Source organism: Punica granatum, chromosome 5 (genome assembly GCF_007655135.1).
Source record: "Punica granatum isolate Tunisia-2019 chromosome 5, ASM765513v2, whole genome shotgun sequence".
Taxonomy (NCBI): Eukaryota; Viridiplantae; Streptophyta; class Magnoliopsida; order Myrtales; family Lythraceae; genus Punica; species Punica granatum.
Window position 1 is genome coordinate 7,012,935 of NC_045131.1, and position 22,233 is coordinate 7,035,167.

At 38.1% G+C, this 22,233-nt stretch overlaps 3 protein-coding genes and 1 long non-coding RNA gene across 4 annotated transcripts; all 4 read left to right on the forward strand.

Annotated features, from left to right (window-relative positions):
* Nucleotides 1-1,425: 1,425 nt before the first annotated feature.
* Nucleotides 1,426-3,985, forward strand: LOC116208260. The gene is made up of 2 exons (XM_031541606.1): nt 1,426-3,308; nt 3,597-3,985. Exons 1-2 carry the CDS (start codon nt 1,479-1,481, stop codon nt 3,795-3,797), a joined length of 2,031 nt encoding a protein of 676 aa, XP_031397466.1. The 5' UTR covers nt 1,426-1,478; the 3' UTR covers nt 3,798-3,985.
* Nucleotides 3,986-4,085: 100 nt separating this feature from the next.
* Nucleotides 4,086-5,333, forward strand: LOC116208269. The gene is made up of 3 exons (XR_004157026.1): nt 4,086-4,412; nt 4,555-4,697; nt 4,963-5,333. It is a non-coding gene; the product is annotated as an uncharacterized LOC116208269 (long non-coding RNA).
* An 8,098-nt stretch (nt 5,334-13,431) lies between these two features.
* On the forward strand, nt 13,432-16,570 carry LOC116208263. The gene is made up of 2 exons (XM_031541609.1): nt 13,432-15,410; nt 16,295-16,570. The coding sequence occupies exons 1-2, from the start codon at nt 13,944-13,946 to the stop codon at nt 16,505-16,507; spliced, it is 1,680 nt and encodes a 559-aa protein (XP_031397469.1). The 5' UTR covers nt 13,432-13,943; the 3' UTR covers nt 16,508-16,570.
* A 3,491-nt stretch (nt 16,571-20,061) lies between these two features.
* Nucleotides 20,062-21,674, forward strand: LOC116207968. The gene is made up of 3 exons (XM_031541116.1): nt 20,062-20,179; nt 20,863-20,895; nt 21,259-21,674. Exons 1-3 carry the CDS (start codon nt 20,062-20,064, stop codon nt 21,672-21,674), a joined length of 567 nt encoding a protein of 188 aa, XP_031396976.1.
* The last annotated feature ends 559 nt before the right edge of the window (nt 21,675-22,233 follow it).

Here is a 22,233-nt window from a genome sequence, read left to right on the forward strand (position 1 = left end):
TGATAACCTTGTTGATCAATGTATATACCTTAAGGTCAGTGGGAATAAGTTTATTTTCTTAGTCCTATATATAGATGACATACTCCTTGCAAGCAGTGACTTGGGTCTGCTAGAAGAGATTAAGCAGTTTCTCTCTGTTAATTTTGAAATGAAGGATATGGGTGAAGTCTCTTATGTCATTGGCATAGAGATTCACACAGACCCCAAATTCCCAGATTTCTTGTTCTTGTTGACATTCTCCTTCCGGAATCTAGCTAGGGTGCTTTGCCTTGCAGAAAATCGGATTCTTATTAGTAGTTAAAAGGGGGACAAAAGGGAAACATGCCAAGACGTTGTCGTGGCCTAAGAGCCCATGTCCTCTAACCATCACTAACTATCACCCCTACGACGTCGCCGGTAGATTCTAACACCACCAGTGACCTCGTCTTTGGTGGTATTGGTTGGGTTGAGCCGAGCAGGTGCAAGAGGACAAAAGTTGCTCCGTCTCATAGTTTATGGGGCAAAAAGTTGCTCAGTCTTATAGTTATGGAGCAATATGATAATTTTTCTAATTGAGCTTTTAAGTGAATTGTTAATATGGATAATACGTAAGATAATGATAAAGTGGTAGTTGCCATGTGTCAACTTGAAGCCTAGATTGGGCATATTTACTGGGGAAGATTAATTTGAGAATTATTTTCAAAATGGAAATTATTTTGGTGAAAAGCTCGCCAAGGAGCAGGGTTCTTTTATAAAAAAAACTATCGAATTGGTCTTTCAAGTTACCACAACCTCCAGATTAAGGTGGTGTTTGGTTTCATAGTAGGATTTTAGAATTGTGATTTTGATTTTGATTTTGAGTGGTATAAATGGGGCCCACCCTTTGACTTTGTAAGAGTTATGTTGTTTTGTTGTGGGAAAAAGTAATATAAATGGGACCCACTCTTTGACTTTGTATGAGTTATTTTGTTTTGTAGTGGGTAGAATTAAGTTATAATTGTGATTCTAAAATACAACTCTGAAACCAAACAGAGTCTTCCTCAGAGAAATTTTACTATCAATATAGTCTCTGACGTTTTATTTTGTCTAGCAAAACTGGCCGATGTTAAAACGACAAAACCAAAATCTGTTGTGGCATCATAAGTGACCGATGCCGTAAATTGGTCCGTTTAACTCTAAAAGCGTTATCGTCTTGTTCTTTTAGAAAATTTTAAAAAAAGTTCAAAAAAAAAAAATCAATTAAACGGAGGGGAGCCACCACAGGAGCTCCCCCCGCTGCTCACTTTTCTCTTTGGACTTTTGTGCTGGTCTTTGTCTTTTTTCCAGTCAAAGTAATATATGTTGCCGGCCACTATATTAAATTATATTAATAAAAATAATTTGTTATCCCAGCTAATTAATAATAATAATAATAATTTATATCTGACTGAGGCGCTCAATTAGTATCTATTGTTTCTTCTTCTTCTTCTTCTTCTTCTTTGTGTTTTTTTGTCTCGAGGATGAAAGCTGCTAATACCCCCAGCCTTCTTCAGCATCCCTTCCATGAACATGCCCTGATCTTTCAAGAGCTGAGCGAAAGTTTCCACTTGAAATGCAAGATCTGTGGTTTCTCCGTGAAAGGCGGTCCGGCCTACCATTGCATAGAGTACTGCGAGTTCTTCCTCCACAAGTCGTGCGCGGAGTTGCCTCCCGAGATTCAACATCCCTCTCATCCACAGCACCCGCTTGTATTCTCCTCGTGCTCAAGCCAGAGATTTCGCTGCTATGGGTGTCGTAACGCGCTACGTGGTAAACGCTATCAATGTTATGACTGTGAAATACACTTACATGCGGGATGTGCAGCTGCAACTCTCCCTCCTCCTAAAGAAGAAGAAGAGCATAAGGACGAGCAGAAGCACAAGGACAAGGACCACCACGAGGAGGACATGATTGAGCACTTTGCTCACAACCATCCTCTTGCATCCTTCCACGTGGATGCGCCAAATTATATCAGATGCTGGGCATGTGAACGGCGGATCTCCGGTCGAGTTTATGGATGTCGTGCCTGCATATTCGTGCTGCACGAATCTTGCGCTCTAGCACCCCGAGAGATAATGAACCATCCTTTCCATCCACAGCACCCGCTCACCTTGCTTGCTGATCTCAAGTGTAAGATTGAATGCGATGTATGCCAGTATAAGCCTCCGTTTGCATACAACTGTAATGAATGTGATTTCTTTCTCGATGTGAAATGTGCTGTTTCCATTGTGCATCCTCCTCCTCGAGATCATGATCAGAGTCGTAGCACAGACGATAGGCGAGATCAGATCCATCATTTTTCCCACCCCCACCAACTGACATCTTTTCATACAAAACCGGAGTTTCCTGCCCGCTGTGATGTTTGCAAGGAAGGGATATCGGGTGATTTTTACTGTTGCCCTTACTGCCTTTTCTTGCTCCACCCATCGTGTGCCGAGTTGACAGAAGAGATTGTGCACCCTCTTCATCCGGACCACCCTCTCATTTGGCAAGAAGGTCGTCTTAAGTGCTCTTTCTGCCCTGATTATGTGGATGACTTTGGATTCAAGTGTGGAGAGTGTTCCTTTTGCCTTCATTTGGAATGCGCTCTCCAAACTCTCTCTGCTACGAAAGAGGAATTAACTCTTAAAAGTGAGCTTCTCCATAAACACCCCATGAGGCTTCAGTCTCTAACTGGGAGACCTGGTTATCGATCAGTCTGTATTGTCTGCTCCGAGTTGGCTGCAGAAGGTCTATTTTACGTCTGTACAAATAATTGCGACTTGATGATCCATAAAACATGTGCTGAGCTACCACGTGAATCAGAACACCCTATTCACCCACAGCATCCTCTCCTTCTTTCTTCTGAGCCACTCGACAAATCCAATACTTGCTTTGCATGTCTGGAAAGCTGTGGGGGATTCACCTATTACTGTGATTATTGTAAGATCCAGTTCCATGCACATTGTGCTATGAGAAGGCCAACTCTAAAACATCCGCGTCACGAGCACAGCCTATCCTATTTCGATAAGATAGGCCGCGAACTCTACCGGGCACAGTGCAATGTGTGTTACGATTACTGCCGGATTGACTTCTACCGCTGTGTTCCGTGCAACTATAATCTTCACTTCAGTTGCTTGCCTCTGCCCCCTTCTGCTAAACACGAATTCCACTTCCATCAGCTGGTGCTCCGTGATAGAGTTGTTGATGAACATTATGATTATGAGGAGCAATACTGCGACGTGTGTGAGACACTCAGGAATCCAGAACTTGGTGTCTATTATGGCGAGGAGTGTAATTATGCTGCTGAGATCGACTGCGTCATCCCCAAGGTAAGCCCCACATCCCAAAATTCCACCACATTCCTCATTCTCCGAAGCATTAAGTAGCTAGCCATGACTCTCTCTGGCTCATCCCGAGCTTAATTTCTGTCCCAACCTTGAAAGGAACAATGATTGGAAAAACCTGAAGAAGGAAAAAGAAGCCACTCCTAGTCCTAGACCTTCGTTTGGAAATTAAGAAAATTGTTGCACAAATTCATGGTATATTGCCTAAGAAGTATATTTCTTTTTCGAGTTAATAATATGAGGCGACTAAATATAAATGATTGCAATCTCCAGGTAGATCCCGAGAAAAGTAGACAAACGGAAGACCTTAAGCTCAAGCAACTGGATGGACAAATTTCCCGCGAAGAAGAAGAATTAGAGGCACTGAAGAAAAAATTGGAAAGGTCAATGAAAAATCTGGAGGAATTTAAGAAAGAGAGACGAGAGATATCAAGCTCTCGGGTGCAACGGGAAGCAGAGTCAGACAGGGGATGATCATGGAGTCTCGTAATGTTTTCTCTTGGGATAATCATGCATCCATTGGTCAAAGTAGATTTTATTTTCACCGTGTACGTCTGTTTGCAAATCTTATTCTGCGCTTGTCATTCTGATTATGGCCTGAAATTACTTCTTAAGGACCATTAGATTATTGAAAATATAAAGTGTTCAAGTACTTCTGAAAAGTCAATTGCGTGATCTGCACTTTCATGAGTTCGTATACACTTTCTTTACTTGTCCATGTATTCACTAGCCAATGCCGATTGTCTGCCATGAGCTCGGATGAATAAGGAGGCCAGGACGGGGAATGAAATTGAAGTCCCGCAATGCTCTTGCTTGGGGAATGAAAGCGGTGTAAGGATGAGGGGTTCGTGACATCACAAGGAGAGATTCACCTTATATAGCTCAGCAAACTGTCGTGAAAACAGAAGGCAACCGGGAGAGAAATATCAAATTTTGCTTTTCATCGTCTTCCTCTTCTTCTCTCTGCTCTTCTCCTCTACCTGTCGAATCTCCTTCGATTACCTTCTTCTTCTTCTTTGTTATTTCCTTCGAGATATAACACAAGGCCACGGAGACAAAAGAAAAGAAATAACACTCCCCGAGAATTACGTGAGTATATATTTCTTTTCCTTTAACTTTCTCTTATGTATGTTAATACAAAAACAATTTCTAACATATATGATTTCACGATAGCAGGTGAAAGTTAAGAAAATGAAAATAATGTATACTAACTTACTAGCTGGTACTTTAGTGTCATTATCATTGGATAATGTAGGTGAAAGACAAGGCGGTCTTTGCCTTCAAGTTTTTCTCAAGCTCGTGAAGCCGCGAAAAGATTTTAAGGTCATTTCACATGGTCAAATGAGGCAAAGCTACATGAAAAGTGGAGCCGTGGTAATTAGTTAATACTCCCATCCCTTACATTCACTTGCACACCGAATATTTCCTATAAGCATTTGATGCATGAACATCGAGTATTGTTTCCTAGAAGCTCTCTCGCTTATGTTGCTTCTGTGCTAATTTATTGAGCTGTCAATACATGATAATCTCCCTTCATGCTTTAAACGACAAAGTTCAAAACTGATCGGTGAAAATGCGAAACACTGATAAGAGAACCATTACCTTCTACATTGATCTTGGCTATTGATATTTTGCACAGAGCATACGTAATGAATTCATTAGGTGGACAGAGATAGAGACCGGATTCCATCCCGTGGAGCTGAGGCATGAGGGCGGATCCTGGCCGGTGAGATGCTATGCTGCCCAGAGCCAGAGTAGCAACTTGGGAAAGCTCTGCCATGGGTTGTGTCTTTGAGCTGATCAAGGGGAACGCCTTCTATGTTCACATATTCAGGCATTCAGCTCATTTTTAGTCTTAGCATGTGAGTCTGATGGCTGAGGTTCATTTTGCTGCGTTGTGGTCATGCAGCAGTTGCAATCAACTGTCTGTTAGGTACTCATCAGTTGTCTCTTCCTCTCTGTTCTTACTTTAATGGGATAGTTAGTAGACCCAGTGAATGACACTGAAAAATGCCGATATATATATATATATATATATATATTTTAAACATATATTCGCTCACACATGACATGCATGTTCATATAACTGACTGTGGTTTATGTCATCTTCCTCCATTTAACTGGAGTTGGCTGCCCACAGTATTGCTGTCGGTTGTCTTCAGTCTCAGTCTTTCCCGTTGCTCCGTACGAAATAATATTCTTGTTGGGCGAAATTTTTTCGTGTTTCTTATTTGGGATTTTGTACAAGAGAAATCCGTCAATACTAAATGATATTGATAACAAACAAAAACCTTTCGTACTTTAGTGCGAAGGTTTCGTAAAGATATTATTCACTACAAAATAATGTTATTCTTGTACGAAAACTTTTTGTACTCTTACTTCATATTTTGTACAAGAGAAATCTTTTAGTACTAAATGATATACATGTTGTCCGGAAAATTTTTCGTACTTTAATTCAAAGATTTCGTATAGAAATCCTTCGGAACGAAAAAATATTCTTCTTGTGCAAAATATTTTCGTACTTCTTAATTGGGATTTCATACAAGAGAAATCCTTTAGTACTAAATGATATACATGTCATAAGGAAACTTTTTGTACTTTAATTTAAAAGTTTCGCATTAGAAATCCTTCAGTGCAAAATAATGTTCTTCTTTTACAAAATATTTTTGTACTACTATTTAGGGTTTCGTACGAGAGAAATTCTAAAGTAAAAAATGATATATATGTCGTCCGAAAAATTTTTCGTATAAGAAATCTTTCGGTATGAAAGAATGTTCTTCTTGTGCAAAAAATCTTCGTACTTTTTATTAGGGATTTCGCACATGAGAAATCTCTAAATAGTAAATGATTTTTTTTTCTAATGTGGATACTTTTTGCTAATTTCGTTCAAGACAATTATCATCGATACGAAATATTATTGTTATTGCTGAAACTTGAAAGATTTTTCTGACATCTTCGTTCAATTTCTTATTACGGTAGAATTAATTAATATAATATAATTATTAATTAAATGTTACATAAAATTAATACAATTCTTAAATTAATCCAAACCCTCAATTAATCTATTAATTAAATTTTCAACCACACTAATTAATATTATTAAATCATAATTACATATTATTAATATTAAATCTGGGAGGGGGCATTGAGTGAGCCACGCGTGACAGTTTAGGGGTTTTGGGTGGTGTGGGGGTGTTGGGGGTAGGGATGTTCATGGGTTTTGATACACCCAAACCCTAATGAGGCATTAAAAGGCTCTATCCATTAGGTCACGGGAAGGGTTTAAGGATTTTTTACCAAAACCCCATAGGGTTTGGAAATGGTTTGGCATTTTACCTCAACACATGTCCCAAATTCGTTAGGTATAAATTACTTAAATACCTCCAATCATTTATTAGATTTAAATACCGAGGAGTCATCTTTTGCTTCGGCATTAATCATTTAATGGTTATTTTATCCATTTATCTATTTCCTACTAGCATCGGAGATTGCTTTTGCTCCTCGATAGCACAATAAGGATTTCTTAGCTACTTTTCTTTTTCACCACTCTGACGTTGAAGTTCCGATAAATTCACTAGACACGGGCGAATTTGAAATTTGCGATATCCTCAAGACTAGACTGTCAGCCTTTGGAGTTTCGTATTACCACTTGTATAAAGCTTCAAACTTTACCGAGGGACTAGCTACACTAGTTTTCAGGGGCATTCTGCTCTTAGCTCCATCAGAAACACATGCCTGGATTCTTCTAAATTTTATCTTGGGCAGGGGTTGTCATTTCCAGTTGGAGATGCACTGGACTGCATCGGAGTTCCACAGTCCACTTGACCCCATTCAATTCGCTGAGCATGCTTCTTGTTTACATATCCTAGTGGTGAGAATACATAGGCTAACATATTGAAGCGGACACCAATGTGATATTCAAATGTCTTCGAAGATTTCTTGTTATGGATCTTTTGAAAGAGAAGAAAATAGGCGAAATGCCATGATTAATGCATTCAAGCTTTCACCTGTGTGTCACAAAATGAAAAACATACAGAGACAGTGTGACGGGAAGATAAATCTCGGTTCAGTAGTGGTGTGTAAAATTGTGAAAGGTCCAATTTGTCAACAACGGCCCATGAAAGTTTTTAGGTCCATCATTGAGCCCAATAGATTTTCATAAACTCTACGTGCATCGTCACTCCCATTCTAGGTTATATATAAAGAATCTTTCTAAGGTAACTCGAGGACTTTTATCCAATTATTTTAATTTATTAATTTAATAGCTAGCATCTACAGATGCTTTTGTTATGTCTTGGGTCTTTTTTCAGTCAACTAATATATGTTGCCGGCCACTATACATAAAATAAAATTAATAATATTTATATGAACCCAGCTAGCTCTGTTTGTTGTTGTTTTGTAATACCCCGTGCTTGCAAGTGCCATGATGTTAATAATTGAAGGACCAAATTAGAAGAAAAGGAAGTTCAGTGGACAAAGTGAAACAAAAAGCTTTTAGAGGGACCAAATGGAGGAGACTGTAAAGTTGAAGATGGCAAGTTGAAGCCATTTCTTAAAAGGCTTCTGCAAAGTTTAGAAACGGCAAGAATGAAATGGAAAAAGACCGTGCATTTGGACAATTTCTCAATGGTTTCCTTGTGCGGTTGAGACAACAAATGGATAGCAGCTCATCTCATTCCTTCTGCTACAGTCCACGGGAAGAGAGAGAGAGAGAGAGAATGGGAGCACTACGGTGGATATCCCTTGTAGTGATCTCGGGAAGAGGTCGTTCCATCATTGAAGGTCCTATTGCAGATATGGATCTTCAAGTGTGAGCAAGCAACTGGACAGTCACGTAAGTAACGCGGACTCACTTCTATTATTTGCAAAATATTAAAATGTTATTTGTGTATCTTATGAAAGTTCTTGAACTGCTATATTATTGAATGATCTTGTGATTTTAAAATTAGGATCAACTATCTACATTTATTGATATAAAATATTATTTAAACAAACTATTTTAACTACCAAACTTACGGATATTGATCTATCGATTTATAATTATTTGAATCATTGTTAAGTACGCGTATAATACTATTTTGATTATTGGGAATTATTCGGATATTAATACCTTGTTTGGTTTCATAGTGTTATTTTAGAATCACAATTCTAACTTAACTCTACTCACTACAAAACAAAATAACTCATACAAAGTCAAAGAGTGGACCCCATTTATATCACTTTTTTCCACAATAAAACAACATAACTCATACAAAGTCAAATGGTGGACTCCATTTATACCACTCTTTTTCAAAATCAAAATCTGATTTTAAAATTCTACTATGAAACCAAACGCAACATAAAGTATCGATTTATGATTATTAAAAGAAAAGTGATCTATATTGTGAAGTCTCTTTTCAACATACGAGCTATTTGGAGTTTGGCATATCTATATGAGGATTATAATTTATTTGAAAGTTATGAAAATTATTGGAAAGTGAATTACCGGGTTTATGGTATATTTAAGGCTCATGTGTCTACTACTTTATCGGGTATTGCGATACTTCATTATCCGGGCCGTATCCAGCCGGTAAAAGCTGGGAGAGCCGTATCCAGCTGGCAAAAGCTGGTACGGCCGTATCCAGACGGCGAAAACGGGTAGGGTCGTATCCAGTCGGCAAAAACTGGTAAGATCTGTGTGACAAGACGAAGTGCGACCGTAGTATAAAGGCAATGGGCATAAATATTTTCATATCGATCTTTGGAATTATCGGATATGTGGTATATGAACATTTTTGGAAGTTATATTATGAAATTTTGATTTTAATCGTTTACGGATTTTTAATTATGAGGCCTTTTCTACCGGATGAATTATACATTTATATGTACTATCGAATGGAGTTATTTGGAATTATCTTTAAAGAGATCATTTTATCATGTTTATGAAAAATATTTATTGATCGAACTAAATTAATTGTGTAAAGTCCATTGTATGATTTTCTTTGAATATAACTTTATTAGTTGATTTTTGAAATATTCGTATATCTAGATTTCTATATTTATGACTATAAGGTTATTGGTATGAATTTTACTCTATATAAAGAGTGAACAAATATAATTGTTTAAATATATTTTATATGATACTTGATCCGGTAGAGGTGAGTCATGGTTACTTACTGAGTGATGAGTTACTTACTAGGCAATGAACTCACTAATATTCTCCTCACAATTTTAGAGTTAAAATGAAATTGAGAGGCTAGACTGCACTGGATGGACGTATTTGAAGTGCCGAAGATTCCTGAAGAGATTTTATAGGTATGAATTAGATACCATATTATCAGTCATTACGGAAAGTTCAGATTGATATGTACTAAGCTATTTGCTCGTTGGCATTAGAAAGGAAATTTTATCATAGATGGGGAGTTTAAATTTTGGACTTGTACTAGAAAATATGGGCGATATATGATAGGCTTCGCTTTGTGTTGGACTTGATCCAGCAATTAGCGGAAGGTCGCGCCTCAAAAGAAAAAGAAAAAGAAAAAGAAAAAAAAATTCATGTTTGAATTTGGTGCGTGACAGAATTTTTGTCTCTTGGCATATCGTTCATACTAAAGGGGATCTCATGCATCCATTGGTCAAAATAGATTTTCTTCACTAAGTGCGTCTGTTTTCTGCACTATTCATTTTGATTGTGGCCTGAAGTTACTTCTCAGACCAGATTACTGAAAATAAGTGTTCATGTACTTCTGAAAAGACAATTGTGTGATCTACACTCTCATGAGTTCCTATAAACTTCCTTTACTTGTCCATTTATTCATTAGGCAATGCAGATTGTCTCCCATGAGCTCAAATAGATAAGAAAGGAGCCCAGGATGGGGATTGTAATCGGAGTCCTGTATAACTCTTTCTTGGTATTTTTCATTATTAACAAGTATATTGTACTTATGTATATGTCAAATAGTTTTTATTTCTCTTCGCAGTCGATTTGATTCTGTCCCTTTTCTTGGCAATTGCTGCGAATGGATTTTCATGCAAACTTTGAGTTTACTCTCCCAGTTTTATCGTGACTACTACTTAGTTTGGATACCGTCGTATTTCCAAAATGATGATAAGTTCTAATCTGCACTTTCCAAAATTCACACCATGTCGAAGATCAGATCCCAGTAATATGCTAACAAGAACAGTAACCTGAGCCTCCAAAATTCGACAAACTATTTATTCTGAGCTCAGATATGATTTCGACAAACTATTTATCCGATTTTTTAAAAATTTATAAATCTTGAGAGTGCTGGATAAATAGTTCATCGAATTGGTACAACTTCATTTCCTTGTTCGAGAACCCCAAGCGAGTGCCAATTGAGCAGGAGAGGATTGCTCCCATTCTTTTTTGCAATGTTCTCAATCCGAAGATAGATCTTCTTGTTCTTGTTGACATTCTCCTTCCAGAATCTAGATAGGGTGCTTTGCCTTGCAGAAAATCGGATTCTTGTTAGTCGTAAAAATCCCTGATATTTTTTCAACCAAAAAAAATCCCGCATATTTTTTCTTTTTGGATAAGTAATAGCGGGTGTTTTTTCAAGATGAAAATGACGGAACAATAAATAACTGCAAACAATCTTGAGGCAAACTTTGTACAATAGCTTTGCCACCGAAAAAGCCGTGACCAAGAGATCTACTGATTAAAGAAGGAAAAAAACTTCTACTAGAATTTGATGATACATAGGTTGATGGACTATAGAATTTTCCCAATGCCAAAGTCTGATAGTGAGATTGGCATGCAAATGATTGCTTAAACAATTATTCGACTATAGCACGTTGATCGGGGAAAGAAAAGTATTAGAATATTTAAAGATAATGCCCTCCAATTGTACTGATAAAAAGAAAAAGGTGTAGTTTTGGTCTTCTATAAAAAGATGGATTTCGAGAAAAAGAGTACACTCTAGTCTAGTAACACATGCTTTTACCCAATAACAAAAATGATTTGATTAGGTTCGATTTCCGTGATGGTATTATCCATGCTCTTTTATTAATTATTAGTAAGAATACTAGTGCATTGCACATGAAAATTGTATGTTATCTTATTTTTAATATTACAATATTTTTTGTTTCAATTCAGTGAACTGATCATGGTTCTTGTGCCTAAGAGTCGATGTTTTACAAAATATCCTATGTACTGTAGCACGTCGAACCAACTAATTTCTGCTGCTCCACCCTTGCCAGATTAATATCTTATAGATTAGAAGATGTTAGGATTGGTTGTTCAGATATATATTTGCACAAATAAACCAATCACTCTGTCTAAAAAAACATTTTTTTTACTTTTTAATTAATCAATAAGTTGGGAAATTTGTCAACGTTGAAAGACCATATAATTCAACCCAAATTGCCCCACATTTTCCGAAGCATTAAGTACCTAGCCATGACTCTCTCTGGCTCATCCCGATCTTAATTTCTGTCCCGGCCAGGAAAGGAACAATGATTGGAAAAACCTGAAGAAGGAAAAAGAAGCCACCCCTAGTCCTAGACCTTTGTTTGGAAATTAAGAAAATTGTTTCACAATTCGCATTATATTGCCTTAGAACTATATATTTTTTCGAGTTAATAATACGAGGCGACTAAATATAAATCATTGCAATCTCCAGGTAGATCTCAAGAAAAGCAGACAAATGGAAGACCTTATACTCAAGCAACTGGATGAACAAATTTCCCGTGAAGAAGCAGAAATAGAGGCACTGAAGAAAAAATTGGAAAGGTCAATGAAAAATCTGGAGGAATTTAAGAAAAAGAGACGAGAGATATCAAAGCTCTCGGGTGCAAGGGGAAGCAGAATTGGGCAGGTGATGATCATGGAGTCTCGTAATGCTTTCTCTTGGCATATCGTTCATACTAATGGGGATCTCATGCATCCATTGGTCAAAGTAGATTTTATTCAATATGTGCGTCTATTAACAAGTCGATCTGGTTATGCGCTTTTCACTCTGACTGTGGCCTGAAATTACTTCTAAAACCAGATTACTAGAAATAAGTGTTCAAGTACTTTTGAAAAGTCAATTGTGTGATCTGCACTCTCATGGTTTATTATAAACTTTCTTTACTTGTCCATTTATTCATTAGCCAATACAGATTGTCACCGATGAGCTCGGGTAAATAAGGAAGGAGCCCAGGGTGGGGAATGAAATCGCAGTCCCTCCATGCTCTTTCTTGTACTAACAAGTATATTGTACATATGTACTTATCAAATAGCTTTTGTCTCTCTGTAGGTGGGTTCACTGTCGATTTGATCCTATCCTTTTCTTGGCAATTGCTGCGAATGGATTTTCATGCAAACTTTGAGTTTACTCTCCCAGTTTTATCGTGACTACTACTTAGTTTGGAAACCGTCGTATTTCCAAAACGATAAGTTCTAATATGCACTTTCAAAATGGAAATTATGAAAAGTCGAGAAACACAAATATTAGCTTGACACTTTTAGAAATGTAATAGATTTAGAATTTTTATTTTTCTCATACTAAGCCATAAGTCTCTTTTAATAATTAAAAGAAAAAAAAAGTAGATGGTATTGTCGGTGAAAGAGAGGGAATGATCAATAATCTCCAAATTTCCTCAAACATCTATGTTCTGTGAATATAACATAGAAGTTTGATTTTTCATATCAATAATAGTGTAAAATGAACAGACTTCATGCCTAGTAATGTCTACAGACGAGTAGCTCGTGCAATCTTTTTGTGAAGAGTCCAAAGAGACGTTCCATCTGCTTTACTGAAATAGGATGATTCTGACTATTTTATTCCCTCATAAATCATAATCTACAACTGTAGCCATGAAATCATTTCTTTATTTGATTCTATCGATACTAATACATGAGCTATACTTCCTTCTTTGTTAATGGGCAAACTAGAATGAGATGTGAAAGTCGAGAGAAAGATTCAAAAATAATAGAAAGACTAACAAGTTGTTGGTTAATTAAATAGGAAGCAGCAACATCAACACGGAGGATAAGTTCGAATTCTGGGAAAGTGCATTTATCGGAAGCAATAACATGAAAGAAAAGAGAAGAAGACATGAAGCTCGGGGTTTCTAAGATCAATTGTTTTTACAGGAGACTTTTGTTCTTTTCTTTTTGTCTTTTTTCGGTCGACCAATATATGTTGTCGGCCATTATATTAAATTAATAATATTTAATAATGCACCCAAGCTAGCTGGCGGTTGGGACATGATCAGTATCACACTCACCTGCTCCTTTTAGTTCTGACTGAGGCGCTCTATTAGAATTTGTTGTTGTTTCTTCTTCTTTGTGTGTATCTTCTCAAGGATGACTGCTAATACCCCCAGCCCTCTTCAGCATCCCTTCCATGAACATGCCCTGGTCCTGCAAGAGCTGAGCGAAAATTTCAGCTTGGAATGCTATATCTGTAGTTTCTCCGTGCAAGCAGTCCGGCCTACCATTGCATAGAGTACTGCGAGTTCTTCCTCCACAAGTCGTGCGCTGAGTTGCCTCCTGAGATTCAACATCCCTCTCATCCACAGCACCCGCTGGCGATTATATCCTCAAGAGAGTATAGTTCCTGTAGCGGGTGTGAAAACCCTATATCTCATGAATATAGTTATAAATGTCGTCTCTGCTTCGGAGTAGACCTGCACATGGGATGTGCAGCTGCAACTCTCCCTCCTCCTGAAGCAGAGCACAAGGACGAGCAAGAGCACGAGGAGGAGATAATTCAGCACTTTGCTCACGAGCATCCTCTTGCATCCTTCCACGTGAATGCAACAAATTGGATTTGTTGCGAGGCATGCAATTGGCAGATCTCTGGTCGCGTTTATGGTTGCCGTGCCTGCATATTCGTTCTACATGAATCATGCGCTCTGGCACCCCGAGAGATAATGAATCATCCTTTCCATCCACAGCACCCGCTCACCTTGCTTTTTGATGGCAAGAATGTATTGTTGAATGACAGTAGGTTTGGATACGACTGTAATGAATGTGGTTTCATTCTCGATGTGAATTGTGCTGTTTCCATTATGCATCCTCCTCCTCGAAATGATCAGAGTCGTAGCACAGACGATAGGCGAGATCAGATCCATCATTTTTCCCACCCCCACCAACTGACATTTCTTCATGCTAAAGCTAAGCTTCTTGCGACCTGTGATGTTTGCGAGGAAGGGATATCGGGTGATTTTTACTGTTGCCCTGACTGCCTTTTCTTGCTCCACCCATTGTGTGCCAAGTTGAGACAAGAGATTGTGCACCCTCTTCATCCGGACCACCCTCTCATTTGCCGACCAAGTCATCTTAAGTGCTCTCTCTGCTCTAATGATATTAAACATGATGGCTTTGGATTCGAGTGTGAAGAATGTCCCTTTGGCCTTGATGTGGGATGTGCTCTCCTAACTCTCTCTGCTACGAAAGAGGAACTAACTCTTAACAGTGAGCTTCTCCATAAACACCCCATGAGGATTCAGTTTCTAACTGAGGAACATGATTGTGAATCAGGCGGTATTGTCTGCTGCGAGTGCCCTGCTGAAGGTCTAGTTTACGTCTGTACAGATGATGATTGCGACATGATGATCCATAAAACATGTGCTGAGTTACCACGTGAATCAGAACACCCTGTTCACCCACAGCATCCTCTCCTCCTTTCTAATGAGCCACCCGACAAGTCCAATCCTTGCTTTGCATGTCTGGAAAGCTCTCGGAGATTCACCTATTGCTGTGATTATTGTAAGATCCAGTTCCATGCACATTGTGCTATGAGAAGGCCAACTCTAAAACATCCGCGTCACGAGCACAGCCTATCCTATTTCGATAAGATAGGCCGCGAACTCTACCGGGCACAGTGCAATGTGTGTTACGATTACTGCAGGATTGACTTCTACCGCTGTGTTCCGTGCAACTATAATCTTCACTTCAGTTGCTTGCCTCTGCCCCCTTCTGCTAAACACGAATTCCACTTCCATCAGCTGGTGCTCCGTGATAGAGTTGTTGATGAACATTATGATTATGAGGAGCAATTCTGCGACGTGTGTGAGACACTCAGGAACCCAGAACTTGGTGTCTATTATTGCGAGGATTGTAATTATGCTGCTGATATTGACTGCGTCATCCCCAAGGTAAGCCCCACATCCCAAAATTCCACCACATTTACCGAAGCATTATGTAGCCATCACTCTTTCTGAGTCGTCTCCTGATCTTAACTTCTGTCCGTATAAAATGTTGGAGAAACCTGAAGAAGGAAAAAGAAGCCACTCCTAGCTAGGCCTTTGCTTGGAAAGATAATTGTTGCACAATTCATAGTATATTGCCTAAGAACTATGTCTCTTTTTCAAGTTAATAGTATGAAACTAAGATTGTGTTTGATAATTTCAATTAAGTGCTGAAGTTAATTTTTCAGCACTTAATGGAATTAAGCTTGTTTGATAACATAACATGAAATTTAACTTAACTTAATGATTCAGTCAAAAAAGTGTTGAATCATTAAGTAATCCAAAATCTACTTAATCATTCAGCTCTATATTTGCTTATTCGCTCAGCAGGGGCTACCTTTGGCTTATTTACAGCGGTACCCCTGAACCTTTTTTTATTTTGCAATCTGGTCCATTCTCTATTTTATGTCAAAATGTTAGAGAGAGAGAGAGGGGGTTGGGGGAGGGGGTGAAGGAGGAGACCGGTGGTGGCCGGAATCGGGGCCACTGCCCCTTCCCTCTCCACCATCTCCGATATTGTCTTCTCCCCTTTATTTATTTATTTATTTATTTTATGTAATTGAATTAAAGAATATGGGGTCAAACTGTAAAAAAAGTAAATATTGGGGAGAATATAAATATAACCCTAGAAAACTATAAGTTTTCAACACTTAACTTTATCTAACAGTTTTGACTTAACCAATTAAGCACTTATTCTCTTAAATGATCAAATTTTCAGCTCTTAATTTTAAGTGTTTAATTTTAAGTTCAAACAAACATAACCTAAATATATAAATGATTGCCATCTGCAGGCAAATCTCGAGAAAAGGAGACAAATGGAAGACACTATGCTCAAGCAACTGGATGAACAAATTGCCAGTAAAGAAGCGGGGGCAGAGACATTGAAGATAAAAATGGAAATGGCACAGAAAGAATGGGATCTCATGCATCCAAATGGTCAAAATACATTTTATTCATTATGTGCGTCTGTGAGCATAGATCTTATTCTTCGCTTGTCATTCTGATTATGATCTAAAATTACTTCTTAAGGACCAGATTACTGATTGTTGAAGTGTTCAAGTACTTCCGAAAAGCCAAATTGTGTGATCTGCACTTTCCTATACACTTTCTTTATCTGTCCATTTATTCATTAGCCAATGCAGATTGTCTGCCATATGAGCTTGAATAATAAGGATGGAACCTTACTTATATCCAAATTTAAAAAAAAAAAAATGAATGTGGGCTTCGTTGTATGAGCTTTCGGGCATGGCCTGATTCCACCTCAGTAAGCAAAGGCACACACAACGGTTATTGGCTCATCCAAGTTCAATGGGGACGAAATGCTGGGTCGAAAGCATAAACGAATATAAGAAAGAAGTGACAAAGAGGGAAAAAGGGGTGCACATATAAAAAACATTAGTAAATCCTGGAATCATAGCGCAGAGTTAGAACATGGTTAGGGCTGTCGGCCTGGTGGCTTGTGCTACCTATAACTTCAAATATATTTGTAAAAGGTAGTCTTATCAAAAAGAAAATTATCTTAATTATTAGTAGAAGTAACAAAATCTAGTTATGGATCTTGGGTAGTTGTAGAAACAAATGTTGATAAACACAATAGAAAAAATCAGCATATATCTTAAAGGGTGATACTACCACGTTGGGTAGTAAAAACAAGTTATTTTATTCATGATCGTCAGATTCTCTTACTTAAGATATTGGTCATACACGTGTCATAGATTTTTTTACTTTAAGATTCACCCCTTACAATTTGACTATCAATATTTTCGACTGCGCATCTTCTCGTCAACTCTTGGTCTTGTCGGTGAACGAGCCGGATCCGCTTCGATATTAATTTGAGCTGAATAGCACCGGTAATTTATGTAATCACCTTATGTTGGAGCTCCTTTTATGTCGTCTACTTATCTACATGTGGGCTTCGTCTTCTTCCTCTTCGATTCTCCTTATAGGCGGGAATGTGGGAACAAATTGAGGGATTCATGCCTCCCATCTGCCCCATCTATCTCTGTGTTTGTGCTAGAGAGAAGCTGGGCAGAATTGATCAAATTAGGGTTCATATTGGATGAATTTGGGTTCGTATTTATTTAAGAAATTTTTGTGAGTAAAAACAAGCAATTGCTGTGAGGACCTATTTTAATTAAGCTTAGTTCCATTGCGTGCATTTGATGGGTCAAGAGTGATCAGGATTAGGAAGACATCGGGAGCAAATATTGAACTTTTGTGGACGTTGAAAAAAACAAAAATCAATTATATAATGTAGATGATCAATTCTTGAAAGAATAAATTAATTAAGTAGTTTCTGGATAGGTGTGTATATGCATGGATGGCATAAGCTTGGCTCTGCTGTACATATTGTTTTGATGTTACTGCTAATGAAATTACTCCACCAATCAATTAGACGGCGACTGATTACTGAGAGGGATGGACGGCAATTTGGGCGGGAGCCACCTCGACTGTTCAGCAAGAAATTTACCGAACTGTGTGTTAGTGATATGCCGTAGACCCTGATTTATATATTTGAATAATTCATTTTATGACAATAAAGTTTATTCTATTATTCATATATTGTCTATGTTTATTAGAATAAAGTCCTTAAGATATTTTGAATACTCCATTCTAAAGAGTTAAGAATATGAGTGACGAAGTAATTCGGTAAGAATATATTTAAACTGTTCACGATCGTATGAGACTTAACTGGACATTATTTCTCTAGATAGATCGTCACCTCTGTCTGTTTCCATGATTAGACTACAGATACTAATGAAGATGGAGTAGTGAGTCTCATGCTATTTGAAAACTGTTATCATGACAGATATGTGGATACTTATATGATAAGTAGTCGAACGTGACGTGCAGATAATATTCATACGATCACTTACTAATGTCAATGAATGTTATCTAGATCATATTAATGCATATAGTCCTTAGACTAGAGATGGAACGCTATCTCAAGTATAGGTGATTAGGATTTGCTACTGCTAATATATTTGTGCTTAGCATGAGTATTCGGCAGATAGTGGTCCTAGTTAGTTATACTTGGAGTTAGATATCCGATAAAGACGGGATTCACTAACCTGAGTAAACAGGGAAAATGTCCTATGGATGTGAGTTTTGTTCTGGATCGAGAAATCCTCGGCCAGAGTAGATAGGCTCAAATAGAAAAGAGATTATGTTCAAGTACTACAGATCTAAGAATGAAATTAGAGAGTCCATATAATCGGCTATAGAGTTTGGCATTTATCGTAGCTCTAGCTAGATCGGGATCTTGTAGTGAAGGGATTCAATGCATGACATATACGATCAGAGGTTCATCAGAATGTTTCAATTATACATTCGTCATCATTTGGATTGTCACGATATGCTGCTAGATGTCACTCGTGAACTTTGGGAATCAATGACATTTTGGGAATTATGCTTTTGGTTACAGAAAGAGTTTCTTTTTTGGTAGTGTCAAATAAGTTGATATTATAATCCCATTGCCATTTGATGATAAACCTAGTTAGTCACACACATTGAGCGTGTTTAAACCGAGAAAATAATTAATTCTAATTAAGAAAGTTAATTAGGAATTAATTATCGAACGAGGCTTGCAATGTGGTTGCAAGGGTGCTAGCACATCCTAAAGCCGAGTTCAATATCAAGGATAAATCTAATTAAGGAAATACGATAGTTTCCTTATTTGGAGAGTTTCTTTAAATAGATTGTCTATTGATGGAAACTCGTATCAAGGACTTGTTTGATCTTTCTTTCTTACAACAAGGGCAAGTCATTGGATGACTTAAGTGTGAGGACTCATTTGTGATTTATTAATTAATGTGGATTAATTAATAATTACATTTTAGTCCCTAGGCTAAAGATATATATAGATATGTTTTTACAGATAACCCTAGAACGCAATCGATCATCAACCGATATTAGAGAGAAAGAGAGAAGGTTTTGACTGAGGCAATAATAGAAATTCAGCCGCACAAATCCCAAGGCTGATCAGAGTTCTTTTCGGTTCCAGTTCGGCATTTCCATGTTGTCCTTGACGTCCTTGAAGAGATCATTTCATTCCATGACGATTCCATTCGAGATCGGTGACTTAGATCTGAGTGTACGAGTCGAGAGGAGTCTAATCTCAGTGGAGACGTGCTCGTGTGGACGAACTAAAGACCGGACACTTGGACGGTTAGTATGATCGACTCGAATCAACAAGGTTAATATAAAAGTCTAAACTTTTCTTGTATATTCAATATGCGATATTGTCTATTCGTTTAGAAGGCGATTCTTATGTCAAGATATGATCTTGAAGTTTTTGATTAAACGAGCACACGATAAAAATTTAATTTTTACCATAATTAACTTTTCCACTGCGCACGTGCTCGATTTTCTAATAGTGGTATCAGAGTCACCCTTCTAATCGATTAGATACATGTTTTGTGCCTAATTTGGTGGTTGATTGTGATTTATTAAAGTGTTTGATAAATTGGTATCAGATCGGGTACGAGAAATTGTTTCTTGTAACCGGGTTTAGATCACCGAACCGGTGATCTCTCTCGGCTGAAAGGTTTGCCGCGAGATGGCCTTTACGTGGCTAGGAACAGCCACAGCAGGTGGTTGTTGGACAGCCACAGAGGCTAAAAAGGTTACAGTAATCGTTGATGTCCTGGCGCGACTGGTCGCGACAGGGTGCGACTGTTCGCGACAGGTCGCGACTGGTCGCAACTGGGCGCGGCTGTGAAGCGCGAGACTGGACATGTCTATCTAGATACGGCGCTCGTCACGTAACGAGTAAATTTTGATATTTTCGGAAATAAGATTTTTGAAACAATTAATTACCAAATTTGTTTTTCGTAAAATTTGATTTTATGAAATTTGATATTTGATATCCTATTCTAATGAAATTGGATATTTGATATTCCTAATATTTGATATTTGGATATTTTGTAAAGAGTTACAAAATTGGCACAATTTATTTTCCTTTTATGCTATTAGTTTCAATTCATAAATTTTGAGCATGATGTGTGATTACAGATTTTAGGAAATTTTGCTTAATTCTTGTGGCTCTAGGATTAGGTTAATAGTAAGTCAATGATCATGCTTTTATCGATTCCGAATATATATTTATGCATATGATGCGTGAATACGGATAATGTGCAAAGTGAAACCAAATAGTAATTACGTCACCAAAATAGAAAATCTTCCAAATTAAAATATTAAGTTGGGAATGGCACGAGGTTGCGAACCTCTGTCATGGCTCTCCACCAAAGCGTTCTCCAAGAGAGTTTTAGTTTGTTTCGTTGTCGGTCGTGGACACACAGGGGCATGAGACACACTAAGAGATCTTTTTGCATGAATGATGAAGCATGTGATGTTTTAGATTATCGGTTGCCAATAACGACAGGCACCAAAGGTAGCTGACATCTAGGGCTTGGTGGATCAGACTTAACTATATATGATGGACCAATAACGGCAGGCACATGAGGTCCAGAGTACTAGGAGTCGAATTGATTGAGCCGTACATAGAAGATGTACTGAACAAAGAGTTGTTCGCTTGTAGAATGCTTGTTTCCAATAACGGCAGGTACCTGAGGAAATTAGCATTTTATGAGAATTCAATCACCCGCTAGGAATCTTTCCCAATTAGGATTCTTGTTTCCTATTTTAGAAGTGTAGGTTTCGAAAGGATAGTGGGAGACCATTTTGATTGAAAGTCCATGTTCATTATGGTGATATATAAATAAAATCATTAATTTAATCTTGTTATTTTCTGCAGTCATGATAAATATGAAATCTATGAATCCTTCCTCGTGCATACTAAGTGATAATAGGCTCACTGGGCCAAACTTTTCGGACTGGCTACGTAACTTGAACAATGTCCTGAACATGGAGGCTTTGGGATACATCCTGGAGACTCAGGAGATTGAACTCCCTAGCGGGGATGCTACGAGTGATCAGCAGGACGCATATGATCAGTGGTCTATTGATGACACGAAGGTCCGCTACTATATGTTTGCTTCCTTGAGCAATGAGTTGCAAAAGCAGCATGAGAACATCAAGAGTTCTCGTGAGATCTTGAAGAATCTCAGGAAGCTATATGGGGAGAATAGCAGGATCGCACGATATGAAATATCGAAGGAATTGTTCCGTGCGAGAATGCAGGAGGGAACTGAAGTCGCAGCTCATGTGTAGAAGATGATCAGGCTGATTCAGCAGCTCGAGAAACTTGAGTTCCAGATGGATAAAGAACTCCATGTGGATTTAGTTCTTCAACCTCTCCCAGATTATTTCTCAAGGTTCATTGTGAATTTTCACATGAACAAGTTATCATGTTCGTTGTCTGAGCTGCTGAACATGTTGGTCACTGCACAGAATGCAATGAACAACAAAAGGAAGGATAAAGAATTCATTCTTGTGGCTGGTACTTCTTCCAGTAAGACTGGGAAGAAGAAAAAGAAGTCAAAGAAAGGCTATGTTCTTCAGCAGTCAGCAGGGGTGACCAAGAAAAAGGGTAAGGCAAAGGTTGTTGCGGATAAGGGAACTTGTTTCCACTGCGGTAAGGATGGACATTGGAAGAGGAACTGTTCTCAGTACCTCGTCTCGTTGAAGGCAAACAAGGGAAAGAAACCTTCAGAAGATATGTCTATCTCTTGTTATGTTAGTTCCAATAGTTCATATAGTTCATCTACAACTTGGGTTCTTAATACTGGTGCGAGCTCACACATTTGTACCTCTATGCAAGAACTAGCAA

Bases quoted from the DNA above. Each gene is read 5' to 3' on its own strand.
- LOC116208260 (XM_031541606.1), top strand. From the start codon at position 1,479: ATGAAAGCTGCTAATACCCCCAGCCTTCTTCAGCATCCCTTCCATGAA. The intron at 3,309-3,596 runs GTAAGCCCCACA...TGCAATCTCCAG, and splicing joins TCGACTGCGTCATCCCCAAG to GTAGATCCCGAGAAAAGTAG.
- LOC116208263 (XM_031541609.1), top strand. From the start codon at position 13,944: ATGGGATGTGCAGCTGCAACTCTCCCTCCTCCTGAAGCAGAGCACAAG. The intron at 15,411-16,294 runs GTAAGCCCCACA...TGCCATCTGCAG, and splicing joins TTGACTGCGTCATCCCCAAG to GCAAATCTCGAGAAAAGGAG.
- LOC116207968 (XM_031541116.1), top strand. From the start codon at position 20,062: ATGGCCTTTACGTGGCTAGGAACAGCCACAGCAGGTGGTTGTTGGACA. The intron at 20,180-20,862 runs GTTCGCGACAGG...GTGATGTTTTAG, and splicing joins GGTCGCGACAGGGTGCGACT to ATTATCGGTTGCCAATAACG. The intron at 20,896-21,258 runs GTAGCTGACATC...TATTTTCTGCAG, and splicing joins AATAACGACAGGCACCAAAG to TCATGATAAATATGAAATCT.